This window comes from Halichoerus grypus, chromosome 10, assembly GCF_964656455.1.
Source record: "Halichoerus grypus chromosome 10, mHalGry1.hap1.1, whole genome shotgun sequence".
NCBI lineage: Eukaryota > Metazoa > Chordata > Mammalia > Carnivora > Phocidae > Halichoerus > Halichoerus grypus.
Window position 1 is genome coordinate 135724656 of NC_135721.1, and position 27376 is coordinate 135752031.

Sequence of the window (27376 nt, forward strand, 5' to 3'; positions counted from 1 at the left end):
GAGTATCGATTGCGTAGAATCCTTGCTTGCCCTTTTTCCCTGGTATTCTAGTGCCAAGACCCCCAGTTTGGCACAGAGAGGCTCCCACCTGTAGGGCGTCTCTCTCCATCTCTCCATCCTCCTTCAGTCCCAAAGTCACAAGGGCAGAGTCAGCTAAGCTTAGCAGAGATTTGGGTAGAAATCTCAGAGCCCTGAGACATAGCTGGGATAAAGATCTGCTGGTGTTTTGGAAAGTGAAAGCGTTTGGGTTTCTCTCCTTAATCAAGTCCTTCTTTCTTGGAGTCCTTTTCCACTGCTCTCCTTTGAAAGCATAGGGGTTATAGGAAAGAGTCATTAAAATATCCTGCTTCAGACAGAGATTGTGGGGCCTTTTACTTGGAATGAAAGACAAACAAACCAAGAACAGGTGCTGATGTCACACTCCCCAGGCTGGGGTAATCCCCCGGGGTCGGGTTCCAGCCTGAATCTGTGCACGTGAGGCAGGGCATGTTTCATTCCTCTCCACTCCCTTCCTGGGACCTCGGTTGTCACTGTGAGGTTAAAGCTGAAGGCTCAGCCCAGCCCACTCTGATAAATGCAAGTGCGGCCGGGACAGAGGACGGGAGAGAGGAGACCAGAGTGCCAAGGACGGGAGTGTCCCCGGAGCAACAGGGCACCTGGGCTAGGAAGGAAGTGATCGGTGATTAGAGGCCTGGCTGTGGGGGACGCCGGCCACCTGGGGGGACCTGTGGCCACCTGCACGCGTCCCCACGTGGACATGGGCTCCAGGAGCCACACCTCGCTGCTCCTGCTTCCAGTGTTGCTTCTGCTGCAGGTGAGCTGAGGCAGGTGCCCGGAAGCCGGGCTGGGCTCCGTGAGCGTGAAGGCCCATGACTGACAGCACAGCCCCTGCTGGGGTGACGGGCCGGCGGAGGGACTGAGGAGAGTGCTCTGGCCGGGCCCCGCGAGGAGCGCAGGTGTCGGGGGAGCCTGGGGTCCGCACACCTGTAGTGGGGCATCGGCAGTGGGGCTCCCGAACGTATACGAAGGAGGGGTTTGGGGGACAACCTGTTTGGGGCCGTGCTGGAGACGGGGGAAGGGGACTCATCTTAAACTGGTTTATAGAGTTCACACCATTTTTATTTAGATTTGTGTTAACCCAGACTTTCTAAGGGTACTTCTGTTCACACCTCACGTAAGACTGAGACAATTTCAGCTGTGATTTGACAGACAATCTGAGCAAACTGAGAGTGGGGGAGGACTTAGCCCCCTGCCCCCACCCCTGGCCGCAGCTCAGATGGAAGGACTGCACTTGACTTGCTGCCAACTCCACGGCTTTCCAAGGACGGGTGGGGCGATCTCAAGGCTATTATGTCCAGTTCTCCCGAAGTGGCTGGCCCAGGGCCAGCTGTCGGTCAGGACCGGGCTGCTCAGCATGCGAACCCGGCTGGTCCGCCACCGGCTGGCGGTCTGGGCTGACCACTGACCCTGGTCCTCACCTCAGCTCGACTCGGACTCTTCTCGGGAGCCGTCAAACTCCGGAGGCCTGGACACCTTCCCCAGAGGTTCAGACGGAGCTGATCTGCGGGGTGGCCTGGGCTTTATGGCTTTAACCTGACCTTGTTAAGCTTCATTTTCTTTACCTGGAAATGGAGCTAATATTTGCTCTTCCCTGTCCTGTGAAGGAAGAGGTGGGCTTGGCCCGTGTGCCCATACGTCCCTGTCCTTCTGGATTTGTAGCCACGGCGAAGGGTTGGCAACACGCATCTGCCACCCGTGCTCCCGCTTGCTCTGGGCTGCACGCGGGGATGGAAGAGTAAACACGCTGGGGGCCGTGTGTGACCCAGCGCTCTCGTGCAGGTCTGCTGCTGCCGCGAGGGCCGTGTTTGGCACCAGTTGCTTGGCGTTTGGAGAATTTTCTCGGTCCCTTTTTGCCATTTCCAGTTGTGAATGCCCTTAATCAAACAGCACTCTCATTTTATCTCCCATACCTCGTCGAGTCCTGTCAATAGCCTGGTTTTTTTTTTAAAGGTTTTATTTATTTATTTGACAGAGAGAGACACAGCGAGAGAGGGAACACAAGCAGGGGGAGCAGGAGAGGGAGAAGCAGGCTTCCTGCGGAGCAGGGAGCCCGATGCGGGGCTCGATCACAGGACCCTGGGATCATGACCTGAGCTGAAGGCAGACGCTTAACGACTGAGCCACCCAGGTGCCCCACAATAGCCTGTTTTAATCGTCAAACCCTGTCCCCCTATTTCTCTTGCTCCTGCCCTTGCCCCTTACTGGGCTCGTCAGAAAACACAGGTGCATTTTCCTCTTCTCTGTTGTATAAGCACAGAGCCCAACCAAGTTGATGCATGTCTGAGGAGGTGTTGAGTGGGGTCACGCAGCAAGGAGTGGACTGGGGGTGGTAATTCAGTGTTTGGTTAAAGCAGCTTTAGACCGGTTCCAGGGGATCGAGACAAGGAAAAGAGTGTGCTACAAAAAGAATCAGGTGTTTTTTGCAGTCCCCATCCTGGACCCTTAACAGGGCAAAGAGCTTTCTGCCCAGTGGGTGTTCGGTCCCTTGCTGAATTGGCTCTAAATAACCCATTCCTTCCCACTCCTTTCGTTGGCCCCAAAGTTGGCTTACAACCATCTCAGGGGACATCCAAAACAGGTGCCCACTGGCCCTCCTCTGAGCTCTACATTTAACGCCAGTCCCTGTCCTATTGGAGTGCTGTTCTGTCTACAACAGTTTTCCTCTGTCCCCACACCCTTGCCATCTGGGGGACATAAAGCAAGTGACAAAGTTGTGACTCCCTGCAGGTTTTCGTCTTGGATCCAGATTCAATGATAAGTCATGGAAGGGGAGTCCTGCCGCTCTCGTAGGGTAATTTCTGGTCCCAAGGGTTCATGAATCCTCTGCTCTGGGCTGTGGCAGGCTTCCAAGATCAGAGAGGAGGGAGGGTTTGAGACAACAAAATCGGACAGTGAGCAAAGTCTGTTATGTTGTCGTTGCTATTTTTTAACCTGGGAAATTCTAAATCGACTTATCTTTAAAAAGCTGTCAGCATTGATGCTCTGCCTGATTAATTTGCTAAGCCTCCATTTAAGGACAACAGTTAGTGGATTGCAGAAGGCGAGGGATGGTGTGGCGGGGGGTGGGGGGTGCGGGAAGCTGGGTACTCGGCAGGGACAGAGCAGGCTGGACTCTGTCCCGAGAGCCCTGGGGACCTGGGGACATGATGAGGTCTGCACTTTTAAAGATCACCTAAGCTTCTGTATGGAGAACATACTTGGGCAGTATATTAATCTCCTAGGGGTGCCATGGCAAAATGCCACAAACCGGACGGCTTCGAACAACAGAAATGGACAGCATGGAGCCATCGTTCATCATACCGTATTACATATTTGAAAGCTGCTAAGAGAGTAAATCTTAAAAGTTCTCATCACAAGAAAAATAATTCTGTAATTATGTATGTTGGCAGATGTTAAGTAGACTTATTGTGGTTGATCATTTCGCATTATGTGCAAATATCAAATCATGATGATGTACACCTGAAGCTAATACAATGGCGTATGCCAATTACACCTCTATTCCAAAAAATTCTCCTTGAATGCAAATTTGCAATCAAAAAAGAAATATTTTCAGGAAAGGATTATTTCCATGCAGGCTTCTTACTTCCTTAGCATCCTCTGCAGACACAAAGCCCTCCTGTACCTAGGTTATTTCCCTTCAACGACGCCATGGCCGCTCGACCAGGCCAGCCTGGACAATCCTGTCAGATGATGTGCCCGCCTGCCACACAGTGTTAGGTGGATGCTGCGGCCAGAGACGCCAGCCTCTAGAAAGTTTTCTCCCTTCACATTACAGAAACGTTATGTGCACCTTTTAAATGGTATCCTCTTTGGACCAACTGCCTAAATTTGGCAGGGATGGGAAATATAATAAGCACACTTAAAAAATCATTTCAGCAAATATAACCTTTCTCTGGTCTTCCTGTGACAGCCAGACAAGATCACACAACTTGCGAGGCGTGCGTGGAGGGGGGATGGGAAACACGCAGTGTCAGGTGTGCAAACCTCGGCACCCACAGTTCTCATGTGGAGTTGACTGAGCCATTCCAAGTGCTGGCAGACTGAGTTGAAGGCACAGAGCTTGTGTGTGGAAAGGGCCCTTGAAGGGCCTCACTTACAGAAGGGGAAACTGAGGCCAGCGATGAGGTGAAACCTTGATGTATTCCTTGTTAGTGGTCTGGGCCACCTGGGAATAGATCTGTGTTGGAAATGGAATGAATTTCTTCATTCTTTTGCAAGAACTGCGATCTTCTCCATTTTAAAACTATATACCTGGTTAGGCCCTTCATTTAAAACCACCAGCACGAATCAAGAAGGATCAATGTTTGAATAAATCAGTGTTTGAGATTTTGGAACTCCAAGACTTTAAAAATTCTTTTCCTTTAAGTAAACAGAAATGTAGTCTGTAGCAGGAAAGAAATATCATCGTCATTGACGTTAATGAAACAAGACAGCCGGTGATGTCTGCCCTCCACCAGGAGGGTGGCTGGCCACAAGGGAAGGACACACGAAGAACGTGTGTTCATTTTCTGTGAAACCGCTAACACGCAGTCCATCGGGCAGCCGTGTGCCCTGCAGCAAGGACGGACCCTTACAGGTGCAAGGCACCCAGGACCAAGGGGGCTCACGATCACTCACCGTGTCCTGGAGACTGAGGCATAAGTCCTAGAGTAGCCGGTGTCCGACCGTTTGCCCTCAGGATGCCTTTACACATGTCACATTACTGAGAGCCCAACGAGCTCGTGCTGATGTGCGTTATATTTACTATGATTTACCATATTAGAAATTAAGAGTGGGACACTGGAAGCTTTTCTCCGTTCATTAAAGATAATACTAGACCCAGTACATGTGAGTATATGTCACATGCTTTTATGAAAAATAACCATATTTTTAAAGAAATTCCACTTAGTGTGAAGAGTGGCACTGTTTTATATTCTTGCAAATCTCTTGTTCTAAAAGAAGATGGCTGGATTCTCCTCTCTGAGTCTGCTCTCAGTCTGTTGTAAATGTTGTTAAAGGACATGAAGAAATTCTGGCCTCAAACACATATGCATATGGAAAGGGAGGAATATTTGAATGGCCTTGAACAGATAATTGTGGATATCCTTCTTTGATATTACACCAAAACTTAACAAGTGGTATTTTTGAACAGTCACTTGCCACGTGGAATCTGTACACATCTTAATAAACCTTCCTTGTTCTGTTACATCAAAACCACTGGTCTGTCTTGCATTTTGGATGACTCTTCCCTGTGCAAGACTTTGGAATGTCATGCATTAATCATTAGGAAACTCTTGGCTCATTGAGTTATGCAGATCTTCCAAATGTTGACAAATTTCATTCTATAAAATGAGAAAATCACACTCATTAATATCTCCACTGATATCATCAGAAACATCTTGAAGTACTGGGAAGCTGTCAAGCACATTGTAGCAGACACAAGTTTTCCAAAATTCTAAATTTTGGCTTGAAAGTTTACATTTTATCGTCCGCAACATGACACCATCCGTGGTTTCTCTTGAAGTGATAGGCTCACTTGTTTACCATCAAAGTACCATCTACCAAGCGCCCAATCCTGAACAACACAGTCTGTCAGTCAATCTTTCAAGGAAAATGCTGTTCCATAAAAAAGAGGCCTCTTCATCCTTTCTTGATTAAAACTCTTCAGAGTGTAGGGATAGAGGGTACATACCTCAATATCATAAAAGCCATCTATGAAAAACCTACAGCGAATATCATTCTCAATGGGGAAAAACTGAGAGCTTTTCCCCAAAGGTCAGGAACACAGCAGGGATGTCCACTATCACCACTGCTATTCAACATAGTACTAGAAGTCCTAGCCACAGCAATCAGACCACAAAAAGAAATAAAAGGCATCTGAATTGGCAAAGAAGAAGTCAAACTCTCACTCTTTGCAGATGATATGATACTTAATGAGGAAAACCCAAAAGACTCCACCCCAAAACTGCTAGAACTCATACAGGAATTCAGTAAAGTGGCAGGATATAAAATCAATCCACAGAAATCAGTGGCATTTCTATACACCAATAACAAGACAGAAGAAAGAGAAATTAAGGAGTCGATCCCATTTACAATTGCACCCAAAACCATAAGATACCTAGGAATAAATCTAACCAAAGAGGCAAAGGATCTGTACTCAGAAAACTATAAAATACTCAGGAAGGAAATTGAGGAAGACACAAAGAAATGGAAAAACGTTCCATACTCATGGATTGGAAGAACAAATATTGTGAAAATGTCTATGCTACCTAGAGCAATCTATACATTTAATGCAATCCCTATCAAAATACCATCAACTTTTTTCAAAGAAATGGAACAAATAATCCTAAAATTTGTATGGAACCAGAAAAGACCCCGAATAGCCAGGGGAATGTTGAAAAAGAAAAGCAAAGCTGGCGGCATCACAATTCCGGACTTCAAGCTCTATACAAAGCTGTCATCATCAAGACAGTATGGTACTGGCCCAAAAACAGACACATAGATCAATGGAACAGAAGAGAGAGCCCAGAAATGGACCCTCAATTCTATGGTCAACTAATCTTTGACAAAGCAGGAAAGAATGTCCAGTGGAAAAAAGACAGTCTCTTCAACAAATGGTATTGGGAGAATTGGACAGCCACATGCAGAAGAATGAAACTGGACCATTTCCTTACACCACACACAAAAATAAACTCAAAATGGATGAAAGACCTAAATGTGAGACAGGAATCCATCAAAATCCTTGAGGAGAACACAGGCAGCAACCTCTTTGACCTCAGCCGCAGCAACTTCTTTCTAGAAACATTGCCAAAGGCAAGGGAAGCAAGGGCAAAAATGAACTATTGGGACTTCATCAAGATAAAAAGCTTTTGCCCAGCAAAGGAAACAGTCAACAAAACCAAAAGACAACCAACAGAATGGTTAGTTCTATAAAGAACTTATCAAACTCAACAACCAAAGAACTAATCCAATCAAGAAATGGGCAGAAGACATGAACAGACATTTTTCCAAAGAAGACATCCAAATGGCCAACAGACACATGGAAAAGTGCTCAACCTCACTCATCATCAGGGAAATACAAATCAATACCTCAATGAGATACCACCTCACACCAGTCAGAATGGCTAGAATTAACAAGTCAGGAAATGACAGATGTTGGCGAGGATGCAGAGAAAGGGGAACCCTCCTACACTATTGGTGGGAAAGCAAGCTGGTGTAGCCAATCTGGAAAATAGTATGGAGGTTCCTCAAAAAGTTGAAAATAGAGCTACCCTATGACCCAGCAATTGCACTACTGAGTATTTACCCCAAAGATACAAATGTAGTGATCCAAGGGGGCACATGCACCCCAATGTTTATAGCAGCAATGTCCACAATAGCCACACCATGGAAAGAGCCTAGATGTCCATCAACAGATGAATGGATAAAGAAGATGTGGTATATATATACAATGGAATATTATGCAGCCATCAAAAAAAGAAATCTTGCCATTTGCAACAATGTGGATGGAACTAGAGGGTATTATGCTAAGCGAAATAAGTCAATCAGAGAAAGACAATTATCATATGATCTCATTGATATGAGGAAATTGAGAAACAAGGCAGAGGATCACAGGGGAAGGGAGGAAAAAATGAAACAAGACGAAACCAGAGAGGGAGACAAACCATAAGAGACTTTTAATCTCAGGAAACAAACTGAGGGTTGCTGGAGTGGAGGGGGGTGGGAGGGATGGGGGGGCTGGGTGACAGACATTGGGGAGGGTATGTACTATGGTGAGCACTGTGAATTGTCTAAGACTGACGAATCACAGACCTGTACCCCCGAAACAAGTAATACATTATATGTTAATTAAAAAAATTTTTTTAAAAGGTTAAAAAAAAAGTGGCCTGTTCAGCTAGCGACTCCGAGGATCACCCACGTGCTTTCGTTGAGAGTCTCTACTCCACTGTGCCACCTGGGGTTTTGCACATACTTCTCACCTAGTCGCGCAGAGTCCTACAAATGCGCATCCCAGTGACGCAGGGCAGGAACATCAGGGACCTTTACTGCTGCATCGCTCTGGTACCATCAGGGACCCCAGCGGACCACACTTGGGAAGTTCCTGCTCCACAGAAATGTTCTCTATGCATATGGATGTTTATTACCATGGCATTTCTCTGTAAGTGATGGCAAACAACTGGAAGTAATCTAAATAACCATCCCCAGGAGAATGAATAAATGAATTGTCCTCTGTTCGTGTAGTGAAATGCTATACGGTAGTGAAACTGAGTGGACTAGAGCCGTAGGTGTGTACACACGCACACACACACGCTCGTTCAGTGGTGGTTGTGACATACTCTGCGCAATCTGTCTCTGTTCCAACAGCTTCACTGTACATGTGTGACTGTTTTCGGGGGCGGTGGCAGTTCGTTGAGATGTAAATTATAAATAAATAATTCTCGATGTAAATCATTATATAAATGAAAACTACCAAGTTCTATTGTTTTATTATTATAAGATAAAATCTAAAAATAAGGAAAAAGTAAAAGAAGAAACAGGCAGAAAAGCCCACTTGAACCTCTCCACCAGTTACATTTGGTGCTATTCTGCACGTGACCCGTGACATAAATGCACCCGTGCTCATCCCGGACAGACAGTTTGATCTCCCACTGTGCTCCCTGCAGTCACAGCAGGTGCGCTATGGTTTGAATGTCACTAGTCTTGGTGGGACTCTGAGAGAATCCTTTTGGTTACTTCTCCTACAGTTGCAGAGGAAAAGCGATAAGCATGACCTGAGATGTCAAGAACCAGAAATTAAAGTTCTTTATTTTCTCTTTTCTCATTCTAGAAGATTTGTGTGTCTTTAGGCAGTTTCTACCTGAGTCTGATAAGTATATTCCCTACTAATTCACGTCATTTTTATTTTTAAGGTCAACAGCATCAACAGTTTCCAACAAGAAAAGGATGCTCTTACTGATCAAACAAAGGTGGGGTTTGGAAGTCACTGTCTTCATAAACAAAGTGAGATCACACTTGACTCAGAGATTTGATCACAATTTCATCTTTTCTAGTTCCTGCTCGATGTTCAGTTTGCAGAAAATAAATTAGTAACTAGATGTGGCCTTTTGGAATCTAAAGGGACTGCTAGAGAATTATAGAGGATGCTTTTATGTCTACTAGAATATGAACAGTCTGTGAACGTCAGAAATCAGCCACAAGGCGCTAGCCCAGAGCTTTCTCCACACTGTTTTCTTCTTCATGGAGTTAAAATATATTGAACTTGACATCCTCCAGTGTGTGAACTTTGGACAGCCCAGGGAGGCAGTCACGCTTTGTTATGAGCTCATGCCACCTTATGAATACTTCCTTCCCATGGTTCTTGTCATCAACTCATTTAAATACAGTTGACCTTTGAACAACATGGGCTTGAAGTGCATGGTCCACTTACACGCAGATTTCTTACAGGACAGTGCTGTGAATGTATTTTCTCTTATGATTTTCTTAATGACATTGTCTTTTCTCTAGCTGACTTTACACTAAGAATATGGCATATAACACACATAACATACAAAGTATGTGTTAACCGACTGTTCATGCTATCAATAAGGCTTCCAGTGAAAAATAGGCTGTTAGTAGTTAAGTTTTGGAGAAGTCAAAGGTTATACAGAGATTTTTGGCTACCGCAGGGGGCAGTGCCCCAACCTCACATAGTTCAAGAGTCAACTATAATTTTTGAAAAGGCTTACATGTTTGTGGATAAAAATTAACGTGGCTAGAAAGCAGCTTTGCTTGGAATAAATAGATGGTTAAACTCTATCTCTGGTCTCTCACCTGACAAATCTCTGAGCCTAATGTCTGGGTCTGAGTCTCTTCCTGTTAAAAGTGAGAGTAGTAGATGAAGAGGCATTAAAGACCTATCAGCACTGAATGGAGACGTTCTCATGGACTATTTCAGAACGACAGAGGGAAATAGGAGGGAGTAACTTTCTCATTCACTCAGCAACCGTGTGCGTGTCTGTCATAGCACAGGTGTGAGCACAGTAGGCAATGATCTCTAATGTCATGTCTGCATAGCCCCTAAAGACCTCAGGATCCGTGTAAAATCAGTGGGCGGCCCATGCCCCAAAGTCTGGAAACACCTCTACAGTTGTCAGGAGAACAGGCACTTTTAATATCTAAGCATTGGAGGCTGTTGTGAGGACAGGGGATATAATGCCAATCAAGTGCCCATCCGTGCCTGCTACATCGATGTCACCATCATCCTCGTGGTTGTCGCTATAATTTCAGGGAGACAGCCACCGGCCCCTACAGCGATCCAAGAGAAGACGGGTTATTACCACCCTGGAACTGGAGGAGGAAGATCAAGGACCCTTTCCCAAACTTGCTGGGGAGGTGAGGAAGGCCCCCGCCACCCTCTCTGACTAGGCACGCCCCCTTTGGCAGGAGGACCGAGTCTTGAAGGGCTACGTGCTCGGGAGGCCAGGGAGTGCCGTGGGAGGAGGAATGCTGCCCTGGGTTCTAGAACCCACTCTACCTCTACCTGACTGGGGGGCTTCGGTCAAGTCACTTCATGTGAGCGTGTGCCGAGAACATCAGTCCCATGGGACAAGCCCTGCTTTATTTGGCCCATGCAAATGTATTATTTAAAAATAAGGAGATGGTGGTTACCAGAGACTGGGAGGTGGGGGCAAAAGGGAGATTAAAAAAATAAATAAATAGGAAAAGCAAAGCTGGGTTGCCAGGGGTGGCAGGGAGGAGGTCATGAGGACTTATTGTGTGAGGGGGACAGAGCATCAGTTTGGTAAGATGACAAGAGCTCTGGTCACGGATGGTGGTGGTGGCCACCCAACAGTGTGAATGTGCTTAGTCCCGCCTGAATGCACACTTAAAAATGATGAAGGTAGTAAACTTTATGTTGTGTGTATTTTACCACAAGGAGATGGAAACGACAGGACGATTGTAGTAGAAATTCTGTACTTCTAGCGGCTTTCTGAAAGTTGGAAGATCTGCCCACAGGGAGCCTAAGTTCCCACATGGCAACAACTGGATGGGGCTTGAGTTTCCCACAGTACCCCCACTCCCTGTCGTCTCCCTGCCTCTGAGGTCGAAGCCGTCACGTGACCATGTTGGGATGCTGGAATTTTTGCACGTGGCCATGTCATTCTTTCCATGACACTCATGACCCAATGGACCTGTGAATTACATGCTGAGTGACTAGATCCCTACAGCATTGACATCCAATGATTTCTGGACAAAGAAATTAAAATAATTTATATTTTTGCAGTGTTTATAAAAATAGTAGATGCCTGCTATAAAAAAAAATACAGAAAGTTTTCAAGGCCCAGTGGTTGAAACGATCTACTCCTAAGAGTCTGGGGGACGCGGTGGGCTCATACCGCAGACGCAACACACCGTTGCTGCCTCCGGGAGTCCCATATCCTTGCTGTTTCCCCACCACGCGGTGCTGTCAACGACAGTACCTACATTATAGGGTCGTGTTAAAGATTAAATAGGCTAGGGCAAGTAAGGCATGGCTCATTCTAAGCCCTTTCTAAATGTTAGCCGCGCGAGGGTTCCTCCTCTCTCCCTGAAGGGATCACCCGTATTAACACATCGGTGTGTACTCTTTCAGATATTTCTCTATAGTCTGACCAAGGTGAGTCCATATTGACAACATGGATCGCACTACATCTATCGTCTGCAAGTTGCCTTTCTGGTTTCCCAGGGAGGCATGGCCCCCTTTCTGGGGCAAAGCCTGTAAGTCCTAAAGACTGGGGGCCCCTGCCCCATGAAGGGGGTACTGCACTAGGATTCTTTCCCTTGGGAAGGACATGTGCGTTCTTCCCACTTGTTCCCTGTGACAAACCTCATTCCCGCCTCTTTGCATGTCTGTTTCTTTTGGATAAACCCTCAGATGAGCGATTGCGAGGTGTGGTGCTTTAAAAATGCCTTTGAATCCTAGCCTGGATATTTGGCATGCCTTGTGGTTTATTCTCATTCTCTTCTCCCCCCCATTGTTTTTTCCCTTGCAGCTGTTCAATGATGTGTCTCATAACATGTCATTAATATATTTAATCAGTGGACCTGGTGTGGATGAATATCCGGAGATTGGTTTGTTTTCTGTAGAAGATCACAGGAACGGATGAGTGTATGTTCACCCCCTGTCGATCGAGAGACAACGCCGTCTTTTACGGTACCTAACATTTGATATATTCTCAGCTTGGATTTATTGTAAAGTGGTTGCGGGACTATTGCACTCAGCAAGCATTAGTTAAGCTGCCCACGTGCCAGGCCGTGGGAGACTGCACATTACACACTGTGGCAAGCTTTAAAAGCATGCATGAGCAGGGAGGCTAATTTTGTAACGTTCTTTTAAAGTTCTGGACTCTGTGATGATGTATGTGAGCCACTACGGATCTTCCTTCTAATGACCGGATTCCCAGCACCATCAGGATATCCGAAAGCATTTGGGGATAGGGCTATAGAATGTTTATAAAATGGCCTAATTTGGTTTTGAGTCACAGTTGAAATGTGTGGACAGAAGCTACAAGCAGACCCCACAGTTGCCTAACACCTGATGAACAAGCAATTACGTACCGGTGTCGGTTTGTTCTTGTGACTCCCCGTGTTCTTTAGGATCTCCTAACCCCAACACCATGGTCTACTCTGAATTTGAAATCCAGGTTCAAAACCAGGAAAGGAAGCGATAAAGTAAAATGCCTAAGCCATGGTGGTGTATTAGGCTACCAGCCTCACCTTACAGGGGATGCTCAGGATGCTATATAGCCTTTGTTGTTTTGACTCCTGCTGGGAACTGAGCTTGGTTCTCGGGCCTGCTTCGTGGTACATTAACTTCTTCAGGGTGGGAAAGAACACCTCAAAGAAGTAATTTATATACCTTTTCTCCAATGACCTCAAAATATTTATATACATAATAAAATGGATGCCCTTAACTCATTGATAGGCTCTGAATCTCTAGTTTTTAAGCAGGGAGAAATTCTCCCCAAACTCCAGAAGTCATGCAGAGATGACTCTGCAGGTCTTCACTATATTCACATAAACCCCTGCCTCATCTAGTGAATGTGCAATGTCTATTAGACAGAAGGAACATAGAGTGATGTGAGGGGACCCTGGGCAGCCCTGCTAAATCTTGAGTGAGCAAACAGATCACCAAGGGATCTTGTAAAAATGCAGATTTGTTTCCGTAAGTCAGGGTGGAGCCCGAGACTCTGCATCTCCAGCCAGCTCCCAGGGCGCTGGCCCTTGGCTGCCACGTGCTGAGTGCGGAGGGTCCAGAGGGTCTGGGACAGATAGTAGTGGGTGTGACTCGTGCAAGGACGGAGCAAAACATTTTGTGCTTGTGGTCTTTGTTTTGTTGTTGTTGTTTGGTTGCTGTTGTTTGCTTTTAACAACTTCACTGACATTTCAAGGGTTGGCTTTCACGAGGTTTAATATGGGACTTTTTGCTGGAAGCTGATAATGCCTAAGCAAAATCCATGAGAATGTTTTCTGACACGTGAGGCCCAAGTGGAAAAGCTTGGCATGTCACACAGAGGTCCCAGGGAACAGTTAGAGCAAGCGGGAAAAATGTGGGAACATGAGTGGCATCCCCATGGGTCCTGCTCCGTCAGGATTTCCAAACCTTGTGTTTGGACCTTCTGGGTAAGCTCAAGCCCGAGATCTGATCCCCCCAACCGTTATCACAGCCGTCGTTTTACACCAAACTCTACAATCACTTGCTAGCTGGCCCGTCATTTGACTGTGAACTTCCACGAGGGAAGACAGGGTGGGGATTTGGAGGCGTGCCCCCACCCGTGGCTCTGTCTCATGTCCCTGGTTTACTGTCTCCTTATTACTTCTCACCACCTGAACTGTATGCCTGAAACGTGTTTGGTTCTCTGTGGGTGGTCAATCTCCCCACTAGAACGCACTTCCCCCGAGTCAGGAAGAGGGCTCTGCACGTTGTGGGTTTTCAGTCAATTATGTTCCATGAATGAATGAGCACGGCAGAAGGTAGTCTCTGCTTCCAGGGTGTTGTGGGTTGAATTGTGCCTTCCAAAAAGATGGGTTCAAGTCCTACCCCTGCTACCTGTGAATATGACCTTATTGGGATATAGGGTCTTTGTAGATGTTATCAAATTAAGGTGAGGTCATACTGGATTAGGGTGACTGGCATCCTTATAAAGGGAGGGGGATTTGGACACAGAGGACAGAGGGGAGAAGGCTGGAGACAGAGACGGGTGTGATACATCTGTAGGCGGGGGACACCAGGATTGCTGGCAGCCCCCAGCAGCTGGGGGAGAGGCTCAGAGTCTCCAGAGGAAACCAAGCCTGCTCTAGTTTCCAGAAGCGTGAGAGAACACATTTTGTTGTAAGGCACCTGGTTGTTGCAGCAGATATAGGAAACTAGCAAGCAGGGGTTACCATACTTGCTAGGAAGAGAAGAAACAGACTGATGAGAAGGATTACCAGCTGTGAAAAGTGGGCTAAGCAGGAGTCACAGAAACACCACACAGGCTGGGCCTTCGGGCTCGGCCACCTGCTTCTGCAGAAGGATGCTTGCTACCGGGTTTTGGCCGTGCATAAAGCCAGGATGTATTAGAAAGGAAGTCAGCCCGAGGGTTGGCCAAAAGGCATTCCCAGTAGCACTGCTGTGTTCTTGGGGAAGAGTGAAGGAGTCACGAGAATTAGCCAAAACATATAAAAACTTGTGTTTGGGAGGTGGGGGTGGGGTGGGGAGGGCTGACTTCTTGTTAATTCCGTAAGCCTGCAAAGAATGCAGTGTCACCAGCTGAGAATTGCCGGAAGATTTAAGACACAGCTGGAAAGGGGAAAAGTCTGACTTTTTCTGTGTAGGAGTCTCGTCTGTTTATATCAAAATATGCTCAATTTCATCGGATACAAATACACTCAGGAAAGTCATTTTTTTTTTAAGATTTTATTTATTTATTTGACAGAGAGAGACACAGCGAGAGGGGGAACACAAGCAGGGGGAGTCGGGGAGGGAGAAGCAGGCTTCCCGCTGAGCAGGGAGCCCGATGTGGGGATCGATCCCAGGACCCTGGGACCATGACCTGAGCCGAAGGCAGACGCTTAACGACTGAGCCACCCAGGCACCCAAGTCATTCTTTTATATTCCTCAAAATCATCATTTGTGGATCTTTATGCCAATGCACTCATCTTTGCCTACTTGAAACCTATGCATACAAGTGACTTTGTCTTGTGTGTTTGGCATTTAAGGTACTCCCGTGTGCTTGTCTGTGACTAAGAGTACATATCCTGCACGTGCCATTTCAGTGGTCATATGCCCCTCCATCATGTCACCGCACTGTGGTGTGTCACCCAAGGATCTAAATCTTAAGGCTGTAACAAAAGGCTGAAAACCGTTTCCAAGTGCAGAAAATATCCATGACATTTCTTTTCTCCATTGCAATTCTGAGTCCCCGAAATTCTTAGCATCTTGCCAAAGAATAAACAGCACTTACGCCTCTCAGGCATCTAACAGAACTGACGATCTCTGATGTAGCTTTTAGGATAATAAATGGAATATAAAATAATAAACAAAACAAACATGGGGTTCTTATTTTTAAGTGGAAGGATTACAGTTGGCGCTGTGTTGGGGCCAGAAGTCCGCAGGATTAGGGAGCAGAGATGCCCGCGCAGTCATAAATTATAGAAGAGCATTTGGAAATGGTGTGGGAGAAAGCCAATTTGCTTGAACAGAAATTTAAAAATGTATGTTGGACTCCCGGGAGCAGACCAGTGCAGTGGTCTTGAGGGGAGAGGAGACAGCTGAACCCGGAGAGCCTGGGGCCCAGGCCACCACTGGAGGACAGCTGGTGGGACCACCATGGTGGAGGCTGATGAGTGGATGCCAACAAGTCTGCAGGAAAGAGGCCCAGGGAGGTGGGTGCAGTGGAGATCTTGTGGGCTCTGGGGAAAGGAGAGATTTCTGCCTGAAGCTGGCAAGGTGCTAAGACCCCTGGCTGGTGAAGCTGCCTGCTGTGGGCTCTGGGTGGCTGTGGAGGGGAGTGATGGTGTAGTCAAGTCTACATCTACTTGGACTTGAATCTGGGCTGCACTGAGTGGACAGCCACGGAACCTTTCTGTGGTCCACAGTAGGGCGCCAAGAATGCCTCCCTCTAAGGCTTCTGTGAGGCAGGAAGGAGGTGATCTATGTAGGAGCTCGGTCCTGGGCCTCACTGAAGCTGCTTCTCCTGGAATAAACCCCGTGCTTGCTCAGTGTCCCCCAGCAGGGCTCTGTACCTGCAAGCAGACAACCCTTGAGAAAGCACTGTTCCCAGAGCGGAGAGCTCCTCCGCGCGATGTCACCCCTTCCCACTCCTTTTTCTGGGACTCTGAACTCCTTCTGTCTCAGCGCTGACTCCCCACAATCTCTTCAGCTTTCAACAAATAAAATCACTGTTTTTCCTAGAGCAACAGAGATTCAGTGGCAATGTCACATTAGACTTATTTTAATATATATATTATATATAATATAGTATATATGTTGGGGTGCCAACAATATATAATATATATAACATATATTATATATATTGGGTGGCTCAGTTGGTTAAGCATCTGACTCTTGATTTCGGCTCAGGTCATGATCTCAAGGTCCTGGGATCGAGCCCCATGTCAGGTTCTGCACTCAGCTTTCGCTCTCCCTTTGCCTCTCCCACCTCTGGCTCTCTCTCTGTCAAAGAAATAGATAATTCTTTAAAAAAAAAAAAAAATATATATATATACATATATATGGTGCTCACTTTGGCAGCATGTAGACTAAAACTGGAATGATACAGAGAAGATTAGGATGTCCCCTTGCACAAGGATGGCAGGCAAATTTGTGAAGCGTTCCATATTTAGAAAAACAAAAATAAATAATATATATGGTTGCCCACTTTTTATTTTGTAAGTAGGGACTTTTTAAAATTAATAGACTTTATTCTAGAATTGTTTTAGGTTGACGGAAGAGGAGAGTGGAAAGTACAGGGTGTCTGCTCCCCCTCTTTCCCTCCCCCCCAGTTTCCTCTCTCGTTAACATCGCACATTGGTGCAGTACGTTTATGACAGTGGATGAGCCAATACGATACATTATTATTAACAAAGCCCATAGTTCACATTAGGGCTCGCTTTCGGTGCTGCACATTCTATGGGTTTGGACAAATTGTATATGACATGTATCCACCCTTATAGTACCACATAGAGTATTCTGACTGCCCTAAAACTCCCCTGTGCTCCCCATTATCCAACCATCCCTCTTTCCTGAGCCCTCGGCAACTGTGATCCTTCTGCTGTCTCCATACTTTTGCCTTTTCCAGGATGTCATATGGTTGGAATCATACGGTGTGTATACAGCCAGTTCAGATTGGTGTCTCTCACTGAGCAATGTGCACTAAAGATTCCCCCCATGTCTTTTTAGTGCTGAATAATATTCCACTGTCTGGATGGACCACAGTTTATCTGTTCACCTCGTGAAGGATATCTTGGTTGCTTCAATGTTTGATGATTATGAATAAATCCATTTTAGACAACTGTGTGCAGGTTTTTTTGTGGTCATAAGTTTTCAACTCTTTTGCATAAATACCAAGGAACATCATTGCTGGTTTGCATGGTAAGAGGATGTTTAGTTTTGTAAGAAACCGCCAAAGGAATGAGGAATTATTTGCCAGCTGTATATCTTTGGAGAAAGAGAGATTTGTTCAAATCCTTTGCCTATTTTTAACATTTGAAAATCAATTTTAGCAAGGTCCCAGGAAATAAAGTTAATATATAAAAATCAATTGTATTTCTATACACTAGCAATGAATAATTGAAAATCAATATTTTAAAAACAATATCATTTATAATATTACCAAAACAAATGAAGTGCTTAGGCATAAGTCTAAAATCTGTGCAGGATCTCTTTACTCGAAACTATAAAATACTAATGAAAGAAACCAAGGAAAACCTAACTGGATGAAAAGACAGACTGTATTTATGGACTGAAAGATTGAATATTAAAGGAATAATTCTTCCCAAATTTATCTATAAATTCTGCTCAAAACTAATCAAAAGACTTGCAGAACTTTTCATAGATCTCAACAAGCTGATCCCAAACTTTATACGGGAAGGCAAACTAGCTTTTGGTTTTGTTGACTGTGTTTTGCTATTTTGAACTTTATTGATATATGTGTTTATTATTTCCTTCTTTCTGAGTTTAATTTGCTCCCTTTTTATTTTATTTATTTATTTATTTTTAAAGATTTTATTTATTTATTTGACAGAGAGAGAGAGAGAGCAGGAACACAAGCAGGGGGAGTGGGAGAGGGAGAAGCAGACTTCCTGCTGAGCAGGGAGCCCAATGCGGGGCTCGATCCCAGGACCCTGGGACCATGACCTGAGCCGAAGGCAGACGCCCAATGACTGAGCCACCCAGGCGCCCCTAATTTGCTCCTTTTTAAAGATTTATTTATTTATTTTAGAGAGAGAGACAGAGACAGAGAGGAGGGGCAAAGAGAGAATCGCAAGCAGACTCCAAGCTGAGCACAGAGCCCCACAAAGGGCTGGATCCCATGACCCTGAGATTGTGTCCTAAGCTGAAATCAAGAGTCTGATGCCTAGCCAACTGAGCCACCCAGGCGCCCCGATTTGCTCCTTTTTTTAAAGTTCTTAAGGGACTAAAGCAAGAAGCCTAAAGTATTGCTTTGAGAGCTTTTGAGAGGAAAGACTTCCCGCTGCATGTTTGAGACGAGCGAACCCTCCTTCTTCAAGCACAGACGTGACGTCCCCAACCACTGAAGAACCCACGACCTGGCAGCAGCTGGGCTAGTTACTTTCAGTGTTCCCTTTCCCTGAAACGTTCAAGGGTCTGCCCTCTGCAGCGTCTCAGGAGTGTTGGTTAGCGTCTGTATTTCTCATGACAGCACCGACAGCAGAAACTGAGGCTCCTGAGCAACCTGGCTATGTTTCACCCGGGTAGAGAAACTGAGATTAGAACCTGATCATAACGAATGTTCACTGAGTGCCTTGTCTGAGCCAGCACTGTGGTCAGTCCCTGGGGTCACGAGGTGAAGGACAGCGATGAGATCCCTGCCCTCAGAAGCTTCCCGGCTGATGCATGAGAGATGCAAACCGTGCAATGACGTGAACATATATCGTGCCATCAAGTAAACGATCCTGCAACATTAACACAGTTCTCTGCTTCCTAGGTTTAGTTTGATGTTGTGGATCGCTTAACAAGAAAGGTCACGGGTAATTCCTTGATTTTCAACATTAGGATCAGCGATGTGAACGATCACGCACCCCAGTTCCCCGAGAAGGAATTCAACACCAGTGTGAAGGAGCACCACCCTGCAGGTGCGTGCGGCGGGAGTGTGGGGGCTTCCTCTCCCCTCTGGTCCATCTGCTTCCATGTTGTGGTGCCGGATCCTCGTTGTCTTTAGGGAGAAATTTTATTCTTCTCATCCCGAAGGTGGCAGGCTCTGGTTTTGAGCAGAATGCTTGGAGGTCTGTAAGTATCGTTTTGTATTGGCAATAAAATGAGGTGGAAATTGTGTCTGTTGCAAGAGCTGATATGTAAAGACCAATCTAGGTCAGATGCACTGAGGGAGACAGGCAGAGCTGAACGGTGCCTTCCTGAATATCTCTGTAAATTTCTCACCTGTAAAATGGCAACGAGATGACATCTAAAGTTCCTGAGCTATAGATTCTGTGAGTCTTCAAATCCAAACCACTCTCACTAGAATGTGCATCTATTTTAATAACAGAAAAACATTACTTATTTCACAAAGTAGTCTTTAGAAAATTTGGAAAATTCCAAGAAATTAAGACTGAACTAGAAAGCTTATTTTATACTTCCAATTAGAGATTAAGTACCATTAATGTTTTAGTTTATATTCTTTGTTTTTTTCTTTGAATTTTGTATGTGTGTGCATGTACACACGCTGTGTATTTATCTATGTGTATATATATTCTCTGATTTTATATATAATTACAAGTGCATTTTTCATCTTTATCATAGTGCAAAATATATAGGGGTATATAATAAATATTTACAAATGTATGGGTGTGCTTTTTCATATGTGTATATTTATGAATTTTCTTTTCTAAAACAGCAAATTTACTGTTTGTAACCTAAAAGTGTTCTCCTACAGCATCCCACTGTGTAATATTTTATTTCATGGATGTGCTTTAAGGTTTCTTAACGAATCTCCTATTGTTAGACATTTGTGTGCCATGCCCACTTTTTGTTATCTTCACAAAATATGCTTCAGTGAACATATTTGAGCTAAATCCGTGTCCATTGAAGCATTATCTACTTGGCATAATTTAGAAGAGTAGAATGGCTGGTTCTGACTGCACATACAATTTAAGTGTTCCGCTTTACTCACCTACCGGCAACATCTGGGGGGCCTGGCACGGGGTTCATCTTTGATTATTAAGTGCTTGCATATGTTGATAGGTTTCTTGTCCATTTCTGTGTACCAGATACTTGTTCCTTTCTTGGTCCATTTCTGTTCCTGTGCTTGTCATTTTTCTTCTTGATTTTAACCTTCTCATTCTGTATTAAGAATGTTTATGTCTGCCATATATATTTTAAATATGTTTTCCTGGTTTATCATTTCTTTTTAAATTTTGTCTATATAGTTCTTGGCACACCTTTAAAAATCTGTCTGATCTATCAATTCTCTCCTTTATGTCTTCTGCATTTGCAATCGTGATTAGAAAGTTCTTGTGACTATTTAGGGGTGCCTGGGTGGCTGATTCAGTTAAGTGTCTGCCTTTGGCTCAGGTCATGATCTCAGGGTTTTGGGATTGAGCCCTGTGTCTGGCTCCCTGCTCGGCGGGAAGCCTGCTTCTCCTCTCCCCCTATATATACTCTTTCTCTCTCTCTCAAGTAAATAAATAAAATCTTAAAAAAAAAAAAAAAGAAAGTTCTTGTGACTATTTAAATATTCCTTTTTAGTTTTTATAGTATGTCTATAGTTTGATTTTATATTTAAATATTCAGTCCATTCTGGTGGATGCCTTAATGTCATTTAGCAAAGAATCATCATTCAACTGGTTTGATATGCTGCTTTTGGTCAATAGTAACTGTTAAAACAATTCTTTCCAGGTCAACCCATTTTCCAGATGTTAACAGTTGATTTGGATGAAGAAAATACTCCAAATTCTCAAGTCCTTTATTTCCTTATTTCTCAAACACCGTCACTGAAAGAAAGTGGCTTCCAGATTGACCATATTAGTGGAGAAATACAACTCTCAGGATGCTTAGATTATGAGGTTATGTTGATTTTATTATTTTTAAAAAGTGAAATGTGTTCTCTATCTCGGAGCCCCAGACTTAGGATTTATGTTTGTAGTGGAAAACCCTCCGTGGCTGGACTTGCTATTGAAATTGCTATAATGGATTATTACTTTATTAATACTTCCCTTTGCTGTATTTGAAGGGCTTGACTGTTCTTTTCCTTCCCACATAGACTGCTCCGTGGTTTACACTACTAGTTGGAGCGAAGGATTTCGGAGAACCTCCCTTGACATCCACGGCCTCGGTTCATGTGAACGTGCAAGAAGGCAACAACCACAGGCCCACGTTTACCCAGGAGAACGTAAGACACCTGGGCCTCCTCAGACTCCACGGCCCTGCATAAACGGCCCCAAGTTCTAGGCTCAGTTTTGCTGAGGGAATTCTCCATAACGCCCAAGATACATGTCATTCTCCAAGATCACTTAAACTAGATGAAGACATCAACCATCCTGATATAGAATCATTTAATAATAGACTTGCGAGCTTACATTTTTTTTTACTGTTTTGTGCCAGAAACTGTGCTCAGAGCTTTCACGTGCATGCTTTCATTTTGAATTGCTGGGACTCGCACATGATTTCTGTCTTACAGATGAGGAAGCCGAGGCACAGGGAGGATAGAGAATCCATGCTCACTCTACATGGAGGTTTCTCAGTTCCACACAATTGATGGGGGATGGGAACTTCATTGTTGTAGGATCAGGGGAGGCAGGCCAGTGCACCATAGGATGTTTAGCAGCATCCCTGACCTGCAGCCACTAGATACCACGGGCACCTCCCAGGTGTGACAGCCAAAAATGTCTGCAGACATTGCCCAATGTCCCCTGGGGGGCAGGTTTGCCCCCGGCTGGGAATCTAGACCTGAGCTTTTCCACAACATCTGGAGTTCTAGAATAGGGAAGATGAGCAGGTGGGCTCTGGCTGAGCCTTTCTCAGATCACCTGATTTATATACAGGGTTCCACATGGGAATTCAGATGCTACCAATCTGCATGCTTGAAGAAAGCACTGAAACCCACATTCCAGATCATTTGGAAATGCCACACCACTTGAGATATGCAAGATTGCTAAAAACACTCAGGATTTGTTTCCTATTTTATATTTTTTGCTCTCTCATATGCATTTTTTAAAAGAAAAATATGCATTTTACTTCTTTCTCCTGACCTCTCTCAGTGAGACCTTTACCGACGACCTAGTTCAATCCCCAACACAGCATCCACCCCCTCCTCCCTGTCCCTACCCAACACACACACACACACACACACACACACACACACTTAATCATCTGCTCCCTGGGGATGGAGTTTTGCCCATCCTGTTCACAGCACCTAAGACAGAATCTGGCACATTGGAGCCTTTGTTGAATATTAATAAATGCTACAAACAATTATTTTCAAAAAGTATTGTTTGAAAAAATTTTAAAAATTGTATAGACAAGGGGTGCATGGGTGGCTCAGTCGGTTGTGCCCGACTCGTAATCTCCGCTCATGTCTTGATCTCAGGGTTGTGAGTTCAGGCCCCACGTTGGGCTCCATGCTGGGCGTGGAGCCTACTCAAAAAAATCTTAAAAAAAATTATATAGAGAAAAGCTGTATTGTTTTCAAATGAAAACACCTCACCAAACAGTACAGAATAACTGAAACATATCGAACCTTGTTTTGAAATCCTTCTCTGGCTTAGTAAAAAGCTCTGCTCTCAAAACTAAGGGTGGGGAAAATAAACCCTGTTTCCATGTACTCGTCAAAGAGAAATTATCTTGTTGCCAAAAGCACTGAGTAACAAGCTAAAGATCTATATGTGTTAGAAAAATGATTGTCTTAATCTAAGTCACCATAAGAGTTCTATTTTAGAAGAGTTAGGTTTTTTTAGCAGCATAAACTAGGATGTGCATTATTATTTTAAAGATTCTTAGAAAAATAGTGCATCGAGTTGGATTTAAGAGGACTTTTAAAGTTATTCGGCTGTAGACACGAGTCACAGGGAGAAGGAACAGATGCTTGTTGCGATGGGTCGGACAGAGCTTCAGATCGCTTGAGGTCAAGTTCAATAGCATATATCTATGTTCTTGTGCTAGGGACTTACATTTTCTGTCTTGCTTTCTTTTTCAGTTGTGTGTCTTTATCCTCATGGCGTGGACATGATGATTGCCTCTCCTAGTACAGGATTCAGATTTCTGAAGGCTGCGCAAGCCAGAGCGTGTTGCGTCTCCTGGTCCAAGATGGTGACTTGCCATTTATGTCAGCTTGGAGAGTAAAATTTCACATACTGAATGGCAACGAAGAGGGACATCTGGACATCTTGACTGACCCCAAGACCAATGAAGGGATTTTAAATGTGATCAAAGCCATCAGGGAAGGTGCACCTGCCAGGTGGCTGCAGTGTCGGGGCCCCTCTCCGCAGGAGTCCTGATGGGAGATGGCAGCTAGCGTTGGGAGTGCCCGCCGGGCCACGCACGTGAGGCGTGGCGTGCTGTGCGTCCCAGGGGCGCCCAGTGAGGGGGGCAGGCTGTGTCACGAGTGCCGGCTGCTGCAGGCCCTTGGCCCTTTTGCCTTTGTGGAGCCTCCCCACCAAAACAATATCAATACTGAAAATTACTTTTGACAAGGTGCCAAGTTCTTCAACATTTAATTTTTTCTGTTTGAGACAAAATAGATTTATATAGGTCCTAAAATGTTTATTTTTTTTTCTGATGTGATAAAATATTTCAGACATTTTCTCTGATCCTGAAAGTTCGTTTTTTTCCTTCTGAGTTTAAAAGACACTAGAAGGTGTGCATGGGCCCCTGAAAGTCCTGTGGGCCCCTGGACTTCGCCTGCTGTGCCTAATGAGGAGCTGGCCCTGCAGAAAAGTATTATTTTCTCCTTTCACTGATAAGGAACCAAGGCCCAGATAGGTTGGGTCATTTTCATGAAGTCACACAGCCGGAGGAGCGGTTCTGACTGAGGTGGTCTGACTCCATTGCTCTCAGCTAGACCCTGGAGAGACCAGTGTCCTGGCGCCATGCCGGCGAGTCAACCTGGGGATCAGGTTGAAAGACAGGCCTGGGTCGGAAGGTCTGGGGTGGGACCTGGGCTCCTGCCTATCAGAGGAACAAAGTGCCGGGTGATGCCCGTGGGCCCCAACCATGCTGTGAACAGCAAGGCTCTGGGGTACTCCATGCCAGATGCCTGGGATTGAGTATCTCAAATATTCCTAGCCTTTCAGTCCTTTTAAGTCACTGCCCACTTTGCACCCTGGGTAACTGTGATCATTAATTTCTGTATTTCCTTAAGCTCCCGTTTTTTTTTTTTGTAGCAGAGTTGCCACATTAATGTTTCATTAGATTATGGTTTTTGTTACATTTTTCATTACTGTCTGATGGATGGTGGCTCTTTCAACCAGGAGAGGGGGAGGGGAAAAAAAAAAAAGCAGAACTCCATAAGTGATTTGAAAATGGGCTGGCCACTGTCTTTTGATCATTACCAAAGAGGGTGTAAATAATAAATGAATTGCAGGGGCCCCTGGGTGGCTCAGTCGTTAAGCGTCTGCCTTTGGCTCAGGTCATGATCCCAGGGTCCTGGGATCGAGCCCTGCATTGGGCTCCCTGCTCCGCGGGAAGCCTGCTTTTCCCTCTCCCACTCCCCCTACTTGTGCTCCCTCTCTCGCTGTGTCTCTCTCTGTCAAATAAATAAATAAAATCTTTAGAAAAATAAATAAATAAATAAATAAATAAATAAATGAATTGCAAAACCCATGTACTCTGGGTGTGCGTGATCATGTGCTGAGCTTTCTCCGGCCAGAGAAGCAGCAGGTGCTCATGAAACCCTCTCTCTGGGACTTGCAGCCCTTGGATTATGAAACTCACCCTATATGAAGCCTTGTCATCGCTGTGGAGAATGAGGAGCCGCTCTTCCCCTGTGAGGCGGGCCAGGTCCAGGGGCCCCGGGGGGCGGCGGTGAGCACCACTGTGAGCGGGCAGGTGACGCACACCAATGACCCACCAGCCTTTCACCCCAGGAGCTTTGTCGTCAGCGAGGTCGACGGTGCCAGGCCCAGAATTCAGCTGGGAATTTTCAATGCTACAGATCCAGACAGAGCTGCCGGCCGGATAAGGTGAGAAGAGAGGAACGGGGAGTGTGGTCGTTTAAACAGAACCAGCCACCTACCCACAGGCATTCCTGGTGGAAACCTGCCCTTTGGTGGGCGGGTGAGGTTGACTCCAGCTCAGTTATGAAAATACCAGAAGCCACCAGGAGAAGGCCCGATGGCCCACGTTCAGTGCCTTCTTCCTTCTATAGCTGTTGCTGACCCCCTCCCCCCCGGGGAAGTGCACCTGCTCTTTTCCCCTTGCACTTAGCACACATCGCTTTTATACCATTTTTCTTATATTAAAATAATTTGTTATGTGTTTCTATGTCCCTTTTTACTAAAAGTTGTAAATTGGCAGCCCTCTGGCTTCTGGGCAACAGAAGTGGGTTTTTTTTAATTTAATTGTGGTAAAATATATCTAACACAAAGTTTACTATTTTAACCATTTTTAAGTGTACAGTTCAGGGGTATTAAGTACATTCATGTTGTTGCATGTCGACCTCAGAGAGTCGGGGACCTGGGGTGGCGAAAGAACTGAGAAAAAGAGACGACAGTATAGCGAGGCGCAGGGGACCCCGAGCAAACAGCCCAAGGTGCCGAGGTTTATTTTCCATCCTCTTACATACCTTCCCCAGCGATATAGATCTATAATGGTTTACAGCAGGGGCGTAGGAAGGCACATTCCTCCATGTACCCAGGATTAGTCAAGCACGTAAGAATCTTTAAAACAGAATAAAGGAACAGAGGAGAGTGCCCAGTGTGCTGTTTACAGCTGGCTTCCTATCTACAAAATATCTTCTGCTGCGTACTTTAGAACTGACCACACACATTCCAAGGGCATTTCACTCTGATCCTTTTGGGTTATTTTTAACCCTGCAATCTCGAGTTTTCTCAGAGATCTTGGAGTCTGAGCGAACATGCACCACGTTGTGGCATTCTGTTTCCCACAGTTGCACATTCATCCCCACCGTCCATCTCCAGAACTTTTCGATCTTATAAAACTGAAACTCTGTCCCCATGAAACAAGACCCCCATTTCTCTTCCTTCCGACTGGCAACCACCACGCTACTTTCTGTCTCTGTGAATTTGATTACTCAAGGTGCTTCATAGAACTGGGATCATACAGTATTCGTCTTTTTGTGACTGCCTTATGTCGCTTATTCAGCATGACGTCCTCCGGGTTCATCCATGTGGTAACAGGTTGCAGACCTTCCTTCCTTTTCAAGGCTGAATAATATTCCACTGTCTGTATAGACCGCACTGTGTTCTTCCATCCACCTGTGGGCGACCACTTGGGTTGCTCAGTGTTTTGCCTAGAATTGCCATAATCCCTAGGAAGATGGCAGAGTAGGAAGCACCAGGAGTCTGTCTCCCCACCCAGACAACTGCACGGGAAGAATCTGTCTCACGTACCTGTTTTGGAACTCTGGATTCTATTGAAGGCTTGCAACTGCCAGAGAAAGGCTTGGATGGTAAACTGCGGTTAATTTTGGTCAATTATGGCTCTTAGCACAGTAGCAGCAACTCCTCCCCATCCCCGGCCGGTGGCCAGCAGCTGTGCACCTGTTCCTGGAACGGCCAAACATAGAGTTTGCAGGAGCCAGAGTGGGCAAAAAAAATCTGTGTCCCCCAAATATCAGGGATCGGTGCTCTGCTCGCTGACTGCTGCTTTCACTCCTGGAAGTGCAGCCAAAGAGGAAGGCAGCCATTGGCCTCACCCTTCCGTCGATGTGGCAGACCCCCTCCCTTGCCAGCTGAAGTGGCTTCCGGGGATTGGATGGACAGGTGCCTGCATTTTCCCCTCTTCATTGTTTGCTTTTCCCTATTTTGGGAGCCAGACATTAAAGGCTAGGACAATTCCACAACAACCACCTGTATGAGGAAAATCAGAAAGTGGCCGGTATGCCCAGGGAAAGGGCCAGGAAAGGCCTGAGAGGGCATTAAGTTGAGAGGCTGATCCTCAGCACAGAGACAGCCCATGACAGTCCAATAAACAAACAAAAAT

At 45.4% G+C, this 27376-nt stretch overlaps 1 protein-coding gene and 1 non-coding gene across 2 annotated transcripts; both read left to right on the forward strand.

The window, feature by feature from the left end:
• The first annotated feature begins 757 nt into the window (after positions 1-757).
• On the forward strand, positions 758-25399 carry LOC118549493 (cadherin-like protein 26). Its single transcript, XM_078057475.1, is given in 10 exon segments — positions 758-814; positions 8949-9005; positions 10306-10410; positions 12051-12174; positions 12177-12211; positions 19209-19356; positions 21116-21282; positions 21480-21608; positions 23461-23646; positions 25127-25399. Coding segments are annotated over 10 exon segments (1281 nt in total).
• On the forward strand, positions 16777-16884 carry LOC118549499 (U6 spliceosomal RNA). The gene has a single exon (XR_004924123.1). It is a non-coding gene; the product is annotated as a U6 spliceosomal RNA (small nuclear RNA).
• Positions 25400-27376: the final 1977 nt, after the last annotated feature.